This window comes from Caretta caretta, chromosome 9, assembly GCF_965140235.1.
Source record: "Caretta caretta isolate rCarCar2 chromosome 9, rCarCar1.hap1, whole genome shotgun sequence".
NCBI lineage: Eukaryota > Metazoa > Chordata > Testudines > Cheloniidae > Caretta > Caretta caretta.
The window spans coordinates 32,240,830-32,261,373 of record NC_134214.1 but is presented as its reverse complement, the minus strand read 5'-3'; the positions used below and the strand labels follow the sequence as shown (position 1 = coordinate 32,261,373).

Here is a 20,544-nt window from a genome sequence, read left to right as displayed (position 1 = left end):
AGTCATTAACCTTACAGGAATTATGATGATTGTAGCGAGAGAAGTTTAGTTTTAAGCTGTTTTTTCTTGGGTCATTTTCTAGTTCAAATACATTCACAAAAATGTATTTGTAGCACAGTGTGATGAGGTTCCAAGCTTTCTGAAATAAAGTTGACTTTTTAAAATGTCAACTGTAGTGAGGCTTTGGATTCTTGTCCTAAACCAGACTCTCCTCTTCCCCCTTATTAAGGATAATTTTCTTCAGCTAAAGAGTTGACTTGTGGAAGGTAAACATTTATAATTACTTTATCATTATAAATGATGATAAATGCACTGTTGTACTTATGAGCAAACTCAGTACTATTCAGATAGATATACAAAATTCCCCCCTTCCTTCTTCTCACTAAAACACTTTGAAAAGAAGTAGGTGGCCTTATTTTAGTTTAAAAGCAAAACAAAACACGCATCGGGAACACACTAGAACTAGTAGAAAGCCTATATAGTGTAATACAGTGACATCTTTTTGTTTGCTTTTATTCTCTCCACCAGGAATGGTGTGGTCAGATGTCAAAAGACTTTGGTATGAAGGCCTGGAAGACTTTTTAGAAGAATCTCGTAATCAGCTTAGTTTTGTCATGAATTCCCTCTATTTGGCAACCTTTGCTCTCAAGGTAGTTGCTCATAACAAGGTGAATATCCACGATTCAGATCTCAAGCTGAACTGGGGCTGATTAGGGGGGGAAATACAGAATTTTTTTTATTTTGAGAAGGGCTTAGGAAAAATAATTCTGCAGTCCTAAATACTTAAGGCCATAGTCTCATTTTAGTCTGCACATATTTAACACTGATGCAGAACATAAGCATGTGAGGGGCTAGCAGCAGTTTCTATTTTGAAATTATAGTTTTGCTAGATGTCAGGATGTTTTGTCGCATTTGCTTAAACTCCAGAAATGGGGTGTGAACTTATGCACGTGCCCCTGTCTGAAACTGGCACATCAGCTACCCTGATTCTTTAGCATTTTAGTGAGAACTAATATTGCTGGACACTTTCCAATATAAAAAAAATGTGCTTGCTTTTTTTTTTTTTTTTAAAGAAACTCTAACATCTCAGTTATATGCAGCAGGCCTTTTAAATTCAGCAGGGAGAAAACCCTGAGGCCAGAAAAATGCCTTTTCTTTTCTCCATAAAATTCTGTTGGCTGAGGTGTATAACCTTTGAAAATCACCATTTCCTTTCTGTTGGTTACATCATCAGCAAAGTTTTGGCAGCATACAGAAATAACTGAACATGAATAATCTCAAAGTCTGGGATAATGCAGCAGCAGACACTGCAATGGGAACCTTATAGCAGATCTCCGCTCTGGCAGTTGGGAAGGGAGAGAACCTGGTCCGGCATCCCTGAACCTAGCACGTGATTCATCTCCCCTCCCCGTGGGGGGAAATCACATGGGAAGGAGACTTCTATTTCCTGCGGGGGGGGAGGCAGAGTGCCAGGCTGTCCCTGACTACTTGGCCAGATCCAGCAAATAGGTTTGGTGGTCATTCCCCTGCTGGGAAAACAGTCTTCTCCTGCTTCCAGATAATTTAGTTATCTTGTAGTTCAAGATGTGCTATAATGTTGAAAATTCAGGGTTCAAACCCAAGTGATGACACATAAGTTTCTTCAGTGGTACATGACAGAATTTTTTACCCTTTCCTTTAAAAAAAAATCTAGGAAATTACATTTCCATTTAACAAACCTCATTAAGATTGAAAAATCAAGCATTCGGATGTTAAGAAATACCAGAATGCAGGTTGCCACTTCAGCCTTCATTCCTTAATCCACCCCGTATGTGTGTGCATTATGAAGCAGCCTTTTGTTACATGATCACATACTATTTTTTCCATGGGATCGCAGCCTCATTTAGCATATAGGATAGATGGTGTTCAGGGAGTGAATCAGGATTATATAATCATTGATGCTGTTTGAAGGATCCGTAACTCATTTGCTCTGTAAGGTGTGTGGAGAATAAGGTAATAGACTGCATGAAGAGAAAGGCTTGACTTGTCATTAACGCGAATGCCACCTAAGAAAACTCAGTTCTGTCCTTCCCGCGCCACAATCTTGTGTTGCTCACCAAGTCACTTACACCAAATTTCTGACAAGTGGCCTTTTATGCTGTGTTCCTCATTTTCTGTGTAGCCATCTTGAAATAGCTGGGGCCTGACTTGTAAATGTGTTGAATGTTCATAAATGAAACTGAAGTCAATCAGAGCTATGAATGCTCAATAACACTGGCAATAGTGCTTGCAACCCCTCCCATCATGATATCATCTGTAGACTTTATAAGTGTACTGTATGCCATTTTCCAAATCATTTATGAAGGTATTGAATAGATCTGGGACCAGGACAGATGCCTGTTGGACCTCACTCATTATGCCCTTCCAGTTTGACTGTGAACCACTGATAACTACTCTCTGAGTATGGTTTTCCAATCAGTTGTGCACCCACCTTAAAATGTTTGTGATGCACTTGGTGATGAGCACACTAGGAAAGACCATTTGAAAATGAATTCTGTATTCACTGCAGGCATGGGTGGTGTGCAGTAAATAAGGCAGGGACCACTAATTGAATGATGAAAATAAAAAATATTGAACAGCTTCCTCATTTCCTACTGGGGGGAAGAAAAAGCTTTCAGGGTTGAAAAGCCTCATATGATTATACATGGTGCCCTCATCCTCTTCAGATAATGAAACAATAGACAGACAATCATTACTGGTACATGAGACTATAATCACAAACAGCTTCTGCCCTTCCTGAGAAGTTGGAAAAAGAAGTAAAATTGCAGTCATTCAGAGATAGTCCTCTGACAAGAAATACGAGGATCATTTTCTTATTTGCTAAATACAGAAATATTTTTGTAACCTTGTCCTCTGATATTTCAGTCAGAGAATTATGGGAGGCTTTTCAAGAGGGATGCCCCTCTACAAACTTCTAGTCCATACAGATCCACCATTATTTTCAACCCTTCTGTTGTACGCAGAAGTCTAGTCTACTTCCAAGTGACAACACTGTAATGTCAGCATTAATTGTGTTATTGCTGATAATTTTTTAGAGGACAGAATTGTTTTAGCGAGAGGTAGGGTGGTCCAGTCTTTAGGTCGCTAGCCTGGAACTTGGGAGATCTGGGTTCAACTCTGCCACAAACTGCTTGTGTGGACTTTGCCAAGTCATTTAATCTCTACATGTCTTGGTTCCTCAACTTTAAAATGGGATAATAGCACTTCTGTACCTCACTGGAGTGTTATGAGGATAAAAATATTAGTTTGTGAGGTTGCCAGATATTAGGGCCCTAGATCAGGGACTATACCAGGGCCCAGTGGGGTAGGTTGTTCATGCACATAGTGAGAGTCCCTATTTCAAAGAGTTTACAATCTAAATGGACAAGACAGAGTAGGAGGGAAAATAGTATCTTAGATATAATGGGAAAGGGGAGTTTGAAGTCCATGGGGCTCTGAAATGAGAATTGCTACAGGGAAAGAAATGCAGAGGAAAAACAGGAGAGAGACAAAGACAGAGAAGAAAAAAGAAACTAAAAAAGGATGAAGCCAAAGGGTGGGAAATGAAGGCCAGAGATAGCAGTGGTATTAAAGTTGATATATTGTCCCATGGAGTGCTGAATGTGATAATGAACAAATAATAACAAAGCAATTCAGTTACACATTAAGGTCATAGTCTACCCTTGGACATTTGCAAAAAGTTCTGTTGGGAGCTTTACTGTGGATTGAGGGGAGTAGTTAATCCTAAATTTATACCCCTGGTCAATGGACAGTAATTAGAAGTGGAATTATGATCTCTCCACCGAATGAGGTTGCTACCCCTTATCTGGCATGTACAAGAGAATTTGGTTTCAAAGAGTTAGGTGAGCTTAGTTTTGTTTCTCCTGTTTATTTCCTCAGTTAGAAGAGTTGGTGAGTTTGGGAAATGCTTATTGAACAACGATTTATTCAATTCTCACCAGTTACATAGTTCAAAATCCTGCATCAGAAATTCTGGTTTCGAGCTGTAGCACTGTTCTGCATTATCATCCCTTTCACCAAAACCTGAACCTCTCACAAAACTCTGTGTTGCTTTTGAAGTTCTTAGGATGAGTTTTTTAAGTATTATCTAGGAAGATCTTGGGGTTGGAAATAAACCTATGTGCTGTTACCTCTGCTTGGCTGTCAAAAAGAAACCTTCCTGATAGATCAAATTGGCCATTAGACATACTTACTTCTCTTCTGGCAAAATTCTTCCTCAAGACTCAAAAGCTTATTCAATCAGAGCATTCTCCACATCATGGACAGAAAGAAAGACAGCATAAAGAAATCTGTAGGGCAGCTGTTTGATCACTAATGCATTCCTTCATCTTTCAGTATAAGTGATCCTGGGTTGGATTGCTGTCATTTGGGCCAGACATGCTCCTGTCTGCAGATGCAGCTTTCTGCCATACCATAGTCTTATGGCCTGCCATTAAATAATAAATGCCAAAATTATTTATGTTCACTCCTGCCTTTCCTCTCTTTTGATCTTTTTCTTACTGCTTATGATTTCTCAAGTGTGACCTCTGGAGAATGGCAGATAACAGATGTATGAAGGATAGAAGTGTTTGTATACTCATAAGACATCCATCATCCTGAAGGAACCCAATTATCCCTAAGTCCTCTCCCCTTCCAAAATTGGTTAAGACCTGCAAGTCTATCATCATTACATAAGTTGGTTTGTTCTGTGTTTTACAGTGTTTTTTTACTTATCGTTATTTGTTTTACAGTAGTGCCTATATCAGAGCCCCGTGTGGTAGGTGCTGTTCATGCACATAGTGACAGTCCCTATCTCAAAGAGTTTACAACCTAAACAGGTAATACAGAGTAGGAAGGAAAACAACACCCGGGGGATAAGTGACTTGCCCAAGCTCACACCGTATAGGTGAGTGGCGGAGCCTTGAATTGAACCTCAGTCACCTGATTCCCAGTTCAGTGCCCTATCTACTAATCACTCTGGCTTGTATCTGTATAAAGTGTTGTTTTAACTACACAGAATACATTGAAGGCAAACTCATCATTTATTGTAGAATACCTTTGAATTACACTTGTGATAGATTCTTCTTCTTTTTTTTTTTAAATAATGTAAGTAACTTCAACGTTTTCTTTTGAAACTCTAGTTCCATGATTTTGCTGATAGAAAGGACTGGGACGCATTCCATCCTACATTGGTGGCAGAAGGTCTCTTTGCTTTTGCTAATGTTCTTAGTTACCTTCGACTCTTCTTCATGTACACAACCAGTTCTATCCTAGGACCACTTCAGGTAAATAATATTGCTGTCAGAGAAAATGCTAGTCTTGATCTTGTACATATGTATTATGATATAGTCTTTAATTGCACGATCATATACTATTTTTTCAATATTCCCCTACCTCATTCAGGATACAGGGTGGACACAAGTGGTATTGGTGGGGGATTAAGATTAAATCTGGCATTTCCTAACTTTAGTGCTTGACTTTGCAACCTACCATTCTTTTAACAGATTTATTTTGGCTCTGTAATAAAATGTAGCCCCTTAATTGTGCTCTGAAAAGGAAAAGTAATAGAAATTTCACATGCTGAATTTTAAAAAAAATTCAAGATAGAAGTTACTTTAGAAAGAACATTTGTGTTTTGTAGCCGATTAATGTTAACTACCTCTTTCTATAATCTTCCCAAACAGTTCTTTTCTCTTGTCTTTCTCCCTCTCTAGCTATGATTCTGTATCTCAGTTATATTGCTATTTTTCTTTGTTTCTCATTTTTCTTCCCCACACACACGTGCTCACACAATGAAAAATCATTTGAATACTTTCAGGCAGCTACTTAACATAATGATGTTAAAGTAAGAGTATTATGTTTATAGTAAAAATACACTGAACATTAAAGTATCTCCTATGTTTTAAAGAGGTTTGCTGTTTAACATACTGGTTTATGTACCATATCTTTCTTATGTAATTTTATTAGGCAGCTATGTAGTGAAGTCAAAATTCTGAGTAAACAAATATAGTCAACAGTCACCCTATTCAGTTTCACACTGCATCTTATGTTATTACTGTTGACCAGTACAACTTGAGCAACAACTCTTAAAGTATTTTCCAAAAGTAGGTCACAAGTTCAAATAGTAGTAATTAAACATGGTATGGCACCCCAACAGTGAAAAATGAAGGGACGCTACTGTGTTCTGTTGGCAGTTGGAGATATTTTGAAGTACTGAATCGTTTTACATGTTGGCCTATAAAACCTATTTTAAGAAAAAAGTCAATTATAAGTTTATTAATACTAGATATATTAAAAAGAGCATTTTACAAAATTTGTTTTTGTGTACTAACATTTTCAGCTTTCAAGTTGTCTCCAAATTATAAACACTTGGAAAAGATATAGTATTGACTATAGTTAGAGTAACAGGTATTTGGTCTGTGTACTAGTTGCCTGGTCCACTGTAGTCTGAAGAAAGTGCCCTTTTTTTTTTTTTTTTTTTAAACTTCCATGCAGCTTTCATGTTTTGGGGGCATAATTTTGTTTTGCTGGGTTTTGTAACTTGTGTTGAAAGGATAGAAATTATGAAATACTAAATCTGACAGCTCTTACTCTCTGTCCTAGGTCACAGCTTGGTACAGAGATCCCTTCCTTTTCATATAGTCCAAAGATGTATATATCCTATAAAATAGCAGTGTACTACTAATTCTGGATCCAATGGGGGAAGGATAGCTCAGTGGCCTGAGCATTGGCCTGCTAAACCCAGGGTTGTGAGTTCAATCCTTGAGGGGGCCATTTAGGGATCTGGGGCAAAAATTGGGGTTTGGTCCTGCTTTGAGCAGGGGGTTGGACTAGATGACCTCATGAGTCCCTTCCAACTCTGATATTCTATGATTCTATGTATATCATGCTCCCAAAACAAGAAAGCTGCATGGAAGTAAAACTAAAATCACTTTCTTTAGAACACAGTGGACCACAGTGCAGTACATATGATGGCCTGTCTGTCTGTCTTTCTCTGGTATTATAGCTGTTTTGGTCCCCAGGTATTAAGAGAAGGTGGGTGAGATATTTTTTATTGGACCAACTTCTGTTGGTGATAGAGAAAAGCTTTTATGCTACACAGAGCTCTTCTTCAGGTCTGGGAAAGATACTCAGAGCCCTGGTCTACACTATGAGTTTAGGCCGGATTTAGCAGCGTTAGATCGGTTTAGCCCTGCACCCGTCCACACTACGAAGCCATTTTTTCCGACTTTAAGGGCTCTTAAATCCGGTTTCTGTACTCCTCCCCGACGAATGGATTAGCGCTGAAATCGACCTTGCTGGGTCCAATTTGGGGTAGTGTGGACGCAATTCGACGGTATTGGCCTTTGGGAGCTATCCCAGAGTGCTCCATTGTGACTGCTCTGGACAGCACTCTCAACTCAGATGCACTGGCCAGGTAGATAGGAAAAGCCCCGCGAACTTTTGAATTTCATTTCCTGTTTGGCCAGAGTGGTGAGCTTTTCAGCACAGGTGACCATGCAGAGCTCTTCAGCACAGGTGACCATGCATTCCCAGAATCGCAAAAGAGCTCCAGCATGGACCAAACGGGAGGTACTGGATCTGATCGCTGTATGGGGAGACGAATCCCTGCTATCAGAACTCTGTTTGAAAAGATGAAATGCCGAAATATTTGAAAAAATCTCCAAGGGCATGATGGACAGAGGCTATAACAGGGACCTGCAGCAGTGCCGCATGAAAATTAAGGAGCTCAGGCAAGCCTACCGAAAAACCAAAGAGGCAAACGGCCACTCTGGGTCAGAGCCCCAGACATGCCGCTTCTATGGTCAGCTGCATGCCATTCTAGGAGGTGCCCCTACAACTACCCCAGCCCTGTGCATGGACTCCATCAATGGACTCTCACGCAACAGGGAAATGGATTTTGGGGACGAGGAAGATGAGGAGGAGGAAGAGGAGGTTGAAGCACAGCAAGCAAGAGGAGAAACCGTTTTCCCCGACAGCCAGGAACTGTTTTTTACCCTGGATCTAGTACCCTCCCAACCTACAGAAGCTGGGCTCCCAGACCTTAAAGGCAGAGAACGGACTCTGGTGGGTGTACCTTTGTAAATATAATACATGGTTTAAAAGCAAACGGGTTTAATGATTAATTTGCCCTGAAGACTTGGGATGCATTCACGGCCAGTACAGCTACTGGAAAAGTCTGTTAATGTGTATGGGAATGGAGCGGAAATCCTCCAGAGACATCTCAATGAAGCTCTCCTGGATGTACTCCCAAATCCTTTGCAAAAAGTTTCTGGGGAGGGAAGCCTTATTCCATCCTCCATGGTAGGACACTTTACCACGGCAGGCCAGCAGCACGTAGTCTGGAATCCTTGCATAACAAAGCATGGCAGTGTATGGTCCCGGTGTTTGCTGGCATTCAAGCAACAGCCGTTCTTTATCTCTCCGTGTTATCCTTAAGAGAGTGATATCATTCATGGTCACCTGGTTGAAATAGGGGAATTTTATTAAGGGGACATTCAGAGGTGGCTGTTCCTGCTGGGCTATTTGCCTGTGGCTGAACAGAAATCATCCCTGCTGTTAGTCATGTGGTGGTAGGAGGGGTGAAGCGATCATCCCAGAGAATTGGGTGTGGGGGAGGGAGAGGGGTGTTTAGTTGGGTTTCTGCTGCACGTTAACCTGAAAACCGCAGCCCCTCCTTTTAAATGGCCAACCCATTTTAAAGGGCCAACCCAGCGGGTGCTTGGTATGGGAAAGGAGGGTGCTGCTGTTTGAAACCATTCCCACATGTTAGGAAGGTTGAAGAATCTGAAAGACTGTGGCTTACCATGTCTGTCTGCAAGCTGAATTCTGTTGCCCGCCGGCACTGCATGTGTGATCTCTCACACCATACTGGCAGGCCCTCAATATAAGAGGAAAAATGTGACCTTCTAAAGAAAGCACACATGCTATGTACTGTTAACAGATTGGTTCACCATGAAAGAGTCTACCCATTGTTCTCTAAAATGTCTCTTTTTAAAGACTACTCTTCCTTTTTTCCCTCCCGCAGCTGCAAATGTTTAATCGCTCCACGTATTATCTCTGTCCCAGAGGCTATCAAAGATTAGAAGCTGAAAAAAATGCACTTGCGATGAAATGTTTTCTGAACTCATGCAGTCCTCCCATGCTGAAAGAGCCCAGCATAATGCATGGAAGGAGACAATGTCAGAGTCCAGGAAAGCACAAAATGAATGCTAGGAGAGGAGGGACGAGCGAGAGGAGGGGTGGCGTCAGTGTGATGAGGAGGCAGGATGCAATGCTGAGGCTACTGGAGGTTCAAACTGATATGCTCCGGCATATGGTTGAGGTGCAGGAAAGGCAGTAGGAGCACAGACTGCTGCTGCAGCCCCTGTGTAACCAACTGCCCTCCTCCCTACATTCCATAGCCTCCTCACCCAGACGCCCAAGAACGCAGTGGGGGGGCCTCTGTGCACCTGCCCAAGCAACAAAAAGCTGGCATTCAAGAAGTTTTGAAGTGCAGTGTGGCCTTGTCCTTCCCTCCTCCCCTCCTCCACCACCCGACCTGGTGCTTCCCTCCTCCCCCACCCCTCCCAGGCTACCTTGGCAGTTATCCCCCCATTTGTATGACGAATTAATAAAGAATGCATGAATTTGAAACAACAATGACTTTATTGCCTCTGCAAGCGGTGATCGAAGGGGGGAGAGGAGGGGAGGGTGGTTGGCTTACAGGGAAGTAGAGTGAACAAAGGGGGTGGATTTTCATCAAGGAGAAACAAACAGAAATTTCACACCATAGCCTGGCCAGTCATGAAACTGGTTTTCAAAGCTTCTCTGATGCGCAGCGCACCCTGCTGTGCTCTTCTAACCCCCCTGGTGTCTGGCTGTGCATAATCAGTGGCCAGGCGATTTGCCTCAACCTCCCACCCCGCCATACATATCTCCCTCTTATTCTAATAGATGTTGTGGAGCACACAGCAAGCAGCAATAACGGTGGGAATATTGGTTTCGCTGAGGTCTAAGCGAGTCAGTAAACTGCGCCAGCGCACTTTTAAACATCCAAATGCACATTCTACTGCCATTCTGCACTTGCTCAGCCTATAGTTGAACAGCTCCTTACTACTGTTCAGGGTGCCTATGTATGGCTTTATGACCCATGGCATTAAGGGGTAGGCTGAGTCCCCAAGGATAACTATAGGCATTTCAACATCCCCAGCAGTTATTTTCTGGTCTGGAAAGTAAGTCCCTTCCTGCAGTTGTTCCCACAGACCAGGGTTCCTAAAGATGCGAGCATCATGTACCTTTCCCGGCCATCCCACGTTGATGTCGGTGAAACGTCCTTTGTGATCTACCAGTGCTTGCAGCACCACTGAAAAGTACCCCTTGCGGTTTATGTACTGGCTGCCAAGGTGGTCCGGTCCCAAGATAGGGATATGAGTTACCGTCTATCGCCCCACCACAGTTAGGGAATCCCTTTGCAGCAAAGCCATCCACTATGACCTGCACATTTCCCAGAGTCACTACCCTTGATAGCAGCAGCTCAGTGATTGCGTTGGCTACTTGGATCACAGCAGCCCCCACAGTAGATTTGCCCACTCTAAACTGATTCCCGACTGACCGGTAGCTGCCTGGCGTTGCAAGCTTCCAGAGGGCTATCGCCACTCACTTGTGAACTGTGAGGGCTACTCTCATCTTGGTATTCTGGCGCTTCAGGGCAGGGGAAAGCAAGTCACAAAGTTCACGAAAGTGCCCTTACGCATGCGAAAGTTTCGCAGCCACTGGGAATTGTCCTAGACCTGCAACACTATGCGGTCCCACCAGTCTGTGCTTGTTTCCAGGGCCCAGAATCGGTGTTCCACAGCATGAGTCTGCCCCATTGCCACCAGGATGGCCAAACTACCGGGGCCCATTCTTTGAGAGAAGTCTGCGTCCATGTCCTCATCACTCTCCTCACTGCGCTGCGGTTGCCTCCTCGCCTGCTTTTGCAGGTTCTGGTCCTGGTTCCGCATATACTGCTGGATAATGCGTATGGTGTTTAGAGTGGTCACAACTGCCGCGGTCATCTGAGTGGGCTCCATGCTTGCCATGGTATGGTGAGAGCAGAGTGGCAGCAGGAGTGGGGGGGTGGATGACAATGCTGACAGCAATATGGCACCTGCATGGAAAAAGGTAAAAAATGATTGTCGGCCGTTGCTGTCACGGAGGGAGGAGCAAGGGGTAGGCTGGCAGCAGACGGTGCAGCACGACTGCTAGCTGTTGTCATCTCCTAGGTGTTCGCCAGCAGACAGTTGTCATCGTCTCCTGGGTGCTCGCAGTGCTGCTGGCTGGGAGAGCAGCCTGAGGCCCCCTCAGGGATTGAACTCACAACTCTGGGTTTAGCAGGCCAATGCTCAAATCACTGAGCTACCCTCTGCTGATATTCCAGGCAGGACTGAATCTCCATTAGACAAAACTTAAAGAAGAGAATGACCCGGGTCACTCCCATTTATGTCCAGGCTCTGTTTTAGAGCTCACATACCTGGTGATGTAAGGGCCATCATATGTGCTGTAAATATTGATGGTGGAATAACTTTGTAGTACTTAAATGTGGGAAACAGCTCATACTGTATTTTTGTTTAAATGTCATATATTGACATAGACCTAATAATGGACTTAGGCCTTATCTATACTGGAAAAATGTACCAATATAATTTGTTTTGAAAAATGATTTAGTTAAACTACTGCAGGCTTTTATTTTAGGTGCACTTACATTGGTAACTTAGGGACATGCATCTAAATTAGCTGTATGTTTTTTGTGGAGTAGTAGTGTACCCCACAAATGGGTGTAGGTATGGTACTTTGTGGTCCGCACTGAATTATGCTACCTACAGTTTCGATGGCTTCAATGTCCGTATTAAATGCTCCATCTACTCTTTAAAATGAACCTGATAAATTGGTGTTGGCATTATTGTTCAGATGCAGCACACTCCGATGTTTGTTGCTTATTTGCACTTAGTTGTCATCTGCATTATATTATGGTTGCAGGATATTGTGTGCAAATTAATGATTTACAGTTTATTGAAAGGCAGTAACTTGTTTGTTAGTGCCTGACATTTTTTCTTAAAGATTTTGTTTTTCCTGTAATAACTTAAATTGTTTTTAAGAAATTAGTTTAACTGGTTTAAGGAAAACCATTTGTTTTACATATTTTGTAACACATTAATTATCCTGTAGCCTAACTGAGAGATTGGTATATTGATTATTGATTAATTTCTTAGGCCGCAGTAGTCAATAAGGGGTCAGTCTAATAAGCGGCTACAGCATCAGAAAGATTATTACCAATGTCATTAGAATGGGAGATTGACGGAGCACATGAGAAACAGCTGCAATTTATCACAAGTCCCTCTATTAACAAACCCACAAAGTAGATAAAGTTTACAGTCCCACAAACCCTGAAATACAACAAAAGAAAGGGTGCAAAGTTTTTAGCTCTATGATTGGCATCACTCATGTTTGTCTCTTGCTGGGGAATCTTGAAGTGTTAGTCATTATCTTCCTTATCATCTTCATCGTCACTTTCGTCGCCAGTGGATATCATCCTAGCGTCTCCTAAGACATGCAGGCCAAGATACAACTTTTATAATGTGCTATGCTGAGGCCCACTGGGATTCATACATATTTCTGAAGGTTTCAACCTCTATTCCTTATTTGGACTTCCACACCCTACTACTTTTGGGATGCTCTGCTTTTCAGAGGTTAACTTGTTAGTTCCCCTTATAGTTGTTAATATGTATGTTACTCAGTCACCAGGACAACTTGCTGACACCCTATGTCTGCAAAAATCCCCATAATACTCTAAGCAACTTCATCAGGTACATTGCTAATATTTAGAAAATATATATTACAGTTTAACAGATGTCTTCCTGTGACTGTTCCATCTTGTGATCCAGGGTCACTCCAAAGATAGCTACTCAAATCTGCCTGTTTTTAGGCCTGAGGCCTTGTTTGTCTAAGCCTAATACCTTACAGGCCTGTTGGCTAGGTGTTACAATGTTAAGTAATACTTATATTTCATGTCTATATCCTAAATGTACCTGATGTCTATTCTTGGCTACAGTCCTGAATTCTGATTCAATGGTATTGACATTAAATTAAAAAATTAGTGTTCACAATATTTTTTTGGTAGGGACCGAGTGAAGGAATATTGATAAGTTATTAATATTTCATTGTTAATGGAAATTGGTAATCTGTTCCACAGATTTCAATGGGGCAGATGTTGCAAGACTTTGGAAAATTCCTAGGGATGTTCCTTCTTGTCTTGTTCTCATTCACGATTGGATTGACCCAACTGTATGACAAAGGATTTACTGTAAATGAAGAGAAAGACTGTGCAGGGATCTTCTGTGAACAGCAAAGCAATGACACATTCCATTCGTGAGTTTTAGAATGTTAAATAAAATATTAATTTAAAAAAAATCTGCTGCAGGACATTTACGATGACTCTGCAGGATATTTACCTGAGTGGTGTAGGTATACTGGAAAATTATGACCTGGATTCACCACTGTTGCAGCTCCACCAATGGTATCAACTGAACATTGATGTATTGGCAGGTCTCTAAGTAAGGATAGATAACACACGGGTAGAAACACAAGCATCAAGTCTATTCACCAGTACTATGTGAGTGGTTTGAATTTCACAAAAGCCACAGTGTAGACTCAGCCTATGAGGCTAAAATGCCGTTCCCTAACACAATTAAGAAACTGTTTCCTCCTGTCCACACTTGTATTAAAAAAAAAAAAGGGTATAATGTGAGCATTCCCACTTGTAGTATATAATGGTTCTAGCATGCTGTTGTTACAGTGCAGGTGGTGTGTGGAGTATTGTGATTCCTAACAATCCATTATGAAATTCCAGTTTCTGTGATATTAAAAATTAGTACTGGGATAAAAATTTGCCTACAAGACCTACCTTTGGTAAGTTTTTATTTATTTATTTATTTAGCGGGGTAAACAAATTTAGTGCATATGAAGTGAGGAGTTAATAGCACCAACTTGAGCAAAGAAGTGCTGTCATTTTACAAGCTTTGCTCTACTTACTGGATTAGTATTTGGATATCAACTGATGAAAAGCTACTACGCTAACCTGCCATGCTGCTTACTACAATTTTTTTTTATACTTGTAAGTACAAAACTGTAAAAGAAGAAACATAGAAAAGTTTCAGTTTACAGATACTTTCTTCTATTTCAGTAACCTAAAGATGTCTTTACAATTTTTTTGAAGACTGTTAAAATAATAATATAGATTGGAGTGCTTTGGTATTTTTTAAATTGTAGAATGACAGAGACGTTAAATTGGGAGTGTATGCACAGTAACGATTTTTTGAATTCAATTTTTTTGAATGAATTCTGATAAGCAGAACATTTGCACGCTTTGGGTTGATCCGTATGTTCCTTCCTACATTAACAACTTCAAGATGAACTATAAAGACTCAAAAATGTTTATTTTTTCTAAACTATACCTGTTTAAACTGTAGTGATTAGAAATTTGAGGTTCATTGTATTTTAATATGTTGTGAAGTATCTCCACAGCAGCTGGGCATGAAGTTGAAATCAAGGTGCCATGAAGATATACTACAGTATGGCTTATAAACTCAGTGATCTGCAGATAATAAAAATGTTTCATATCTTCCACTGAGATTATAAAGTTGAATTCCTTGGTGAATTTGGTAACTGTCTCTCTGGGAGAACTATAACTTCTTCAATGGTAGTGTCTCATGTTATTATGTTGATCAGTTACCATTAAATACTGAACCTTCTTGCTCTTGCTCACTCACATAGGACCTGATCCAAAATTCAGTAAAGTCAACGAGAGTCTTTATAGTCACTGTGTTGGGCACTGGCTTAAGCCAATGTTGCATCTAGTTTTTTGTTTTGTTTTTGTTTGGGTTTTTTTAGGGAAGGGGTTGAGACAAAAAGTATTTTAGGGAAAACTACTATTTTAAATGTAATGATTTGAAATGGAAAGAAAGGCTCAGATATATCATCAGTTAGGGCCAGATTGTGATACGCTTACTGACAAGTCTGTAGCACCTTACTCTGTAAGTAGCCCTGCTGATTTAAGTGGGACTGCTTATGATGTAGAGAACTATTCAACATAAATAACAGTATCCGTCTGGCCCTTAATTAGTAATAATTGAATGAGGCTGGCAGTTCATGCTGAATAATAGAATTCACGTTAATTTCTTTTACATTTGTGTGGAGGTTTTTTAATATGTGATCTAACCATAGATTATTTTGTTTTTGTAGGTTTATTGGCACCTGCTTTGCTCTGTTCTGGTACATATTCTCCCTAGCACATGTAGCAATCTTTGTCACTAGATTTAGATATGGTGAAGAATTGCAGTCTTTTGTGGGCGCTGTTATTGTTGGTACCTACAACGTAGTGGTTGTGATTGTCCTTACCAAGCTCTTAGTGGCAATGCTTCATAAAAGCTTTCAGCTGATAGCAGTAAGTAAATTAATTATTATGTATTATTTTTAAGTCAAAGTGTCAGCAATTTTCTTGGTGCTGTACCAGAGAAAGTTATTGTCTACGCTTAGGATTCTAGTCTAATGCCTGACTGTGGAAACACACGCATGAGTAACTTTATGCATGCAAGTAGTTTCATTGAGTTCACATGCATAAGTATTTGTAGGGTCATGAACTGAATCGCAGAGATCAGACAAGAATGTTTGGCTTCTTTATTTTCCCTGTTTTAATTGTATCAAAATATTGTAGTGTTAAAAATTTTAGAAGTGCGGACATGTGGAAATGGAAGATTAAGTCTAATGGCAGCTGAGTCTAGAATCAGTTTTTGTCAGTTCATTGAATCTTTTGGTTAGTTTAGATATTTCTTTAAAGTGCATATAACATGTGAGTTATACACACTAGTAGTTGACTTTTTTTATGCCATAGCATATACTGATGAATTTATTCACTGTTAGTGTTTAAGGTACTGGAAAATGTAAACCACGTAAAGTTACTAACATAAATTCTCATAACATTGCATATTTTTTTTGCAGACTCTCTTGCTCATTTTACCACTCTTATCTTAATATTTCTGTTATTTTAGAATCATGAAGACAAAGAATGGAAATTTGCTCGTGCCAAGCTTTGGCTTAGCTACTTTGATGATAAATGCACACTACCTCCACCTTTCAATGTCATTCCTTCTCCCAAGACTATCTGCTATCTCTTCAACAGCCTTAGTAAATGGATCAGCTCTCATACTTCAACTGGCAAAGTCAAACGTCAGAATAGCCTAAAGGTAAGAAATTGTCTGGAAAGTTAAGTGTATGTTAACAATCATACAAATATTCCTTGCTTAAATGAACCTAAGAGAATTTATATTGTTATCTACTTGCAAGTTCCTATGATGCTGTGGGTGGTATAATAAATAAATCACAATAATATATTCTAAGTATAGTCTTAGTTATATCCAAAATAATGGTTAAGCTGATAGGGGATTCAGTTGATGAAGAATTCAAGAGTAAGAATATAATTGCCCATCAACATGATTTTTATGGAAAATAGTTCTTATCAAACAAACCTGATGTAATTCTTTGAAGAGATTATAAGTTGATGAAGGTAATTGAGTAAATGTAATGTACTTATGTAAGATCTTTGATGTAGTACCACATGACACACTGATTCAAAATTAGCACTATACAATATCTGCAGAGTCCACATTAAATGAAATAAGAACTGGCTAACTGACAGAGCTTAAAAATAGTTGTCAGTGGGGAATTCTTATCAAATGCAGGACAGGGGGCGGAGGATCTAGTGGGGTTCTGCAATGATCAGTAAAAAGCCTGATGCTATTCAGCATTTTTGTCAGTGATCTGGAAGTAAATATAAAATCACTGCTAATAAAATTGGTGGCTGACACAAAGATTGGTTGAGTGGTAAATAATGATGACAACAGGGCAGTCATGTAGAGCGATTGGGATTACTTGGTAACCTGGGCCCATTCAGACAAAATGTGTTTAAATACAGCCAATACAAAGTTATATCCAGGACCAAATAACGCAGGCCATACCTGTAGAACGGGGGACTGTAAATTCTGGAATGCAGTGATTATGTAAAGGATTTAGGGGTCTTGTTGGACAAGCAACTCAACATGAGCTCCAGTGTGATACTGTGACAAAAAAGAGCTAATGTATTCTTTGAATGTACAAATAGGGAAGTAGTGAGTAGGAGTAGGAGGTGATTTTTATCTCTGTATGTGGGGTTGGTGAGATCAATAATAATATACCGTGTAACAGTTCTGTTGCCTGCATTTTAAAAAGGATGTTGAAATATTGAAGAGGGTGCAGCAAGCACCACATAATGGTCCCTTCTGGCCTTAAACTCTCTTAGTCTATGGGTATGTCTACACTACAAAATTAGGTCGATATTATAGAAGTTGATTTTTAGAAATAGATTTTATACAGTTGATTGCGTATGTCCACACTAAGCGCATTAAGTTGGTGGAGTGTGTCCTCACTACCGTGACTAGCATCGACTTACGGAGCGGTGCACAATTCCTGCAGTCTCTGCCGCCCATTGAAATTCTGGGTTAAGCTCCCAAAGCCTGAGGGGGCAAAAACATTGTCGCGGGTGGTTTTGGGTACATGTTGCCAGTCGCCCCTCCCTCCATCAAAGCAACGGCAGACAATTGTTTTGCACCTTTTTTCCATGTGGACGCCATACTGCTTTCAGCAGACGGTGCAGTAGGACTGCTAACCATTGTCATCCACCACTTCTGCAGCAACTCTTCATAGCGAATTCTCAATAGCGAATTTCTCCATGTTGTCTGTCATGGGCTCCCGGGTACGTGTGTTCTTCCTCGGGAAATGTGTGCAGTGCTAACCATTGTTCTCCACCGCTTCTGCTGCAAAGCTGCTCTCATCAATCCACCTCGCAGGTCCTCTCGTCATTCTCTATAAATAACTATTCTTATGGCATCCATCATCAGCCACTGCTTCCGTTGCAACTCTACTCTCCTGCAGACGCCATACCATGGCAAGCATGGAGCCCACTCAGACCGCAGCAGTTATGAGCATTGTAAACATCTCGCGCATTATCCTGCAGTATGTACAGAACCAGAAACTGCAAAAGCAGGTGAGGAGGCGACCGCAGGGTGGTGAGGAGAGTGATGAGGACATGGACATAGACTTCTCTCAAAGAATGGGCCCCGCTAGTTTGGCTATACTGGTGGCAATGGGGCAGGCTCATGCTGTGGAACACCGATTCTGGGCCCCGGAAACAAGCATAGACTGGTGGGACCACATAGTGTTGCAGGTCTGGGACAATTCCCAGTGGCTGCGAAACTTTCGCATGCGTAAGGGCACTTTCATGAATTTTGTGACTTGCTTTCTCCTGCCCTGAAGCGTCAGAATACCAAGATGAGAGTAGCCCTCACAGTTCACAAGCGAGTGGCAATAGCCTTGTGGAAGCTTGCAACGCCAGACAGCTACCGGTCAGTCGGGAATAAGTTTGGAGTGGGCAAATCTACTGTGGGGGCTGCTGTGATCCAAGTAGCCAACGCAATCAGAGCTGCTACTATCAAGGGTAGTGACTCTGGGAAATGTGCAGGTCATAGTGGATGGCTTTGCTGCAAAGGGATTCCCTAACTGTGGTGGGGCGATAGACGGTAACTCATATCCCTATCTTGGGACTGGACCACCTTGGCAGCCAGTACGTAAACCGCAAGGGGTACTTTTCAATGGTGCTGCAAGCACTAATGGATCACAAGGGATGTTTCACCGACATCAACATGGGATGGCCGGGAAAGATACATGACGCTCGCATCTTCAGGAACTCTGGTCTGTTTGAACAGCTGCAGGAAGGGACTTACTTTCCACACCAGAAAATAACTGTTGGGGATGTTGAAATGCCTATAGTTATCCTTGGGGACTCAGCCTACCCCTTAATGCCATGGTTTATGAAGCCATACATAGGCACCCTGGACAGTAGTAAAGAACTGTTCAACTATAGGCTCAGCAAGTGCAGAATGGTGGTAGAATGTGCATTTGGACGTTTAAAAGTGCGCTGGAGCAGTTGACTGACTTGCTTAGACCTCAGGGAAACCAGTATTCCCATTGTTAGTACTGCTTGCTGTGTGCTCCACAATATCTGTGAGAGTAAGGGGGAGACATTTATGGCGGTGTGGGAGGTTGAGGCAAATCGCCTGGCTGCTGATTACGCGCAGCTAGACACCAGGGCAATTAGAAGAGCACATCAGGGTGTGCTGCACATCAGAGAAGCTTTGAAAACCAGTTTCATGACTGCCCAGGCTACGGTGTGACACTTCTGTTTGTTTCTCCTTGATGAAAACCCGCCCCCTTGGTTCACTCTACTTTCCTGTAAGCCAGCTGCCCTCTCCACTTCAATCACCGCTTGCAGAGGCAATAAAATCATTGTTGTTTCAAATTCATGCATTCTTTATTAATTCATCACAAAATAGGGAGATAACTGCCAAGGTAGCCTGGGAGGGGTGGGGGGGGAGGGAAGCACCGGGTGGGGTGGTGGAGGAGGGGAGGAGGAAAGGACAAGGCCACACTGATGTTCAAAACTATTTTAATGCCAGCCTTCTGTTGCTTGGGCAGTCCTCTGGGGTGGAGTGGCTGGTTGCCCGGAGTCCCCACCCCCACGTTCTTGGGCGTCTGGGTGAGGAGGCTATGGAAACTGGGGAGGAGGTTGGGTGGTTACACGGGCTGCAGCGGCAGTCTGTGATCCTGCTGCCTTTCCTGCAGCTCCACCAGACGCTGGAGCTTATCAGTTTGTTCCCCCAGTAGCCTCAGCATTGCATCCTGCCTACTCTCATCACGCTGATGCCACCTCTCCTCTTGCTCCCGCAACCTCTCATCTTTCTCGTCCCTCCTGTCCTCACGTTCATTTTCTGCTTTCCTGGACTCTGCTACTGTTTGCCTCCACGGTGCTCTTTCAGTGTGGGAGGACTGCATAAGCTCAGAGAACATTTAATCACGAGTGCATTTTTTTCCCCTTCTTATCTGCGCTAGCCTCTGGGATGGAGATGATAGGGGGAGCATTGAAACATTTTCAGCTGCGGGAGGAAAAAAAGGGAGAGTAGTATTTAAAAAGACACATTTTAGAGAACAATGGGTAGACTCTTTCACGGTGAACCAAGCTGTTAACATTACATAGCACGTGTGCTTTCGGTACAAGGTCGCATTTTGCCTCTTATATTGAGGGCCTGCCAGTTTGGTGTGAGAGATCACACACGCAGGGCTGGGCAACAGAATTCGGCTTGCAGGTAGCCATGGTAAGCCACAGTCCTTTGGCTTCTTCAACCTTCCTAACATGTGGGAATGGTTTCAAACAGCAGCGCACTCCTTTCCCATACCAAGCACCCGTTGGGTTGGCCATTTAAAAGGAGGGGCTGCGGTTTTCGGGTTAACATGCAGCACAAACCCAACTAAATCTCCCCCACCCCAATTCTCTGGGATGATCACTTCAGCTCTCCTCCCACCACGTGACTAGTATCAGGGAAGATCCCTGCCAGCCAAACGTGAACAGCTCCGCATGAA

General features: G+C 41.9%; 1 protein-coding gene across 9 annotated transcripts in view; it reads left to right on the top strand.

The window, feature by feature from the left end:
• Nucleotides 1–20,544, top strand: part of TRPC1 (transient receptor potential cation channel subfamily C member 1) — a 47,438-nt gene that overhangs the window by 21,925 nt on the left and 4,969 nt on the right. For 4 of the 9 annotated variants that reach the window (XM_048863108.2, XM_075132195.1, XM_075132196.1 and 1 more), the window contains 5 exons: nucleotides 529–668; nucleotides 5,160–5,303; nucleotides 13,232–13,407; nucleotides 15,280–15,481; nucleotides 16,086–16,280. In XM_048863108.2, coding sequence (XP_048719065.1) covers nucleotides 529–668; nucleotides 5,160–5,303; nucleotides 13,232–13,407; nucleotides 15,280–15,481; nucleotides 16,086–16,280 — 857 coding nt within the window. Of the gene's footprint in view, nucleotides 1–528; nucleotides 669–5,159; nucleotides 5,304–13,231; nucleotides 13,408–15,279; nucleotides 15,482–16,085; nucleotides 16,281–17,716; nucleotides 19,427–20,544 lie in introns of those variants that run through there. The other 5 variants (XM_048863112.2, XM_048863114.2, XM_048863109.2 and 2 more) reach the window with 4 other exon arrangements.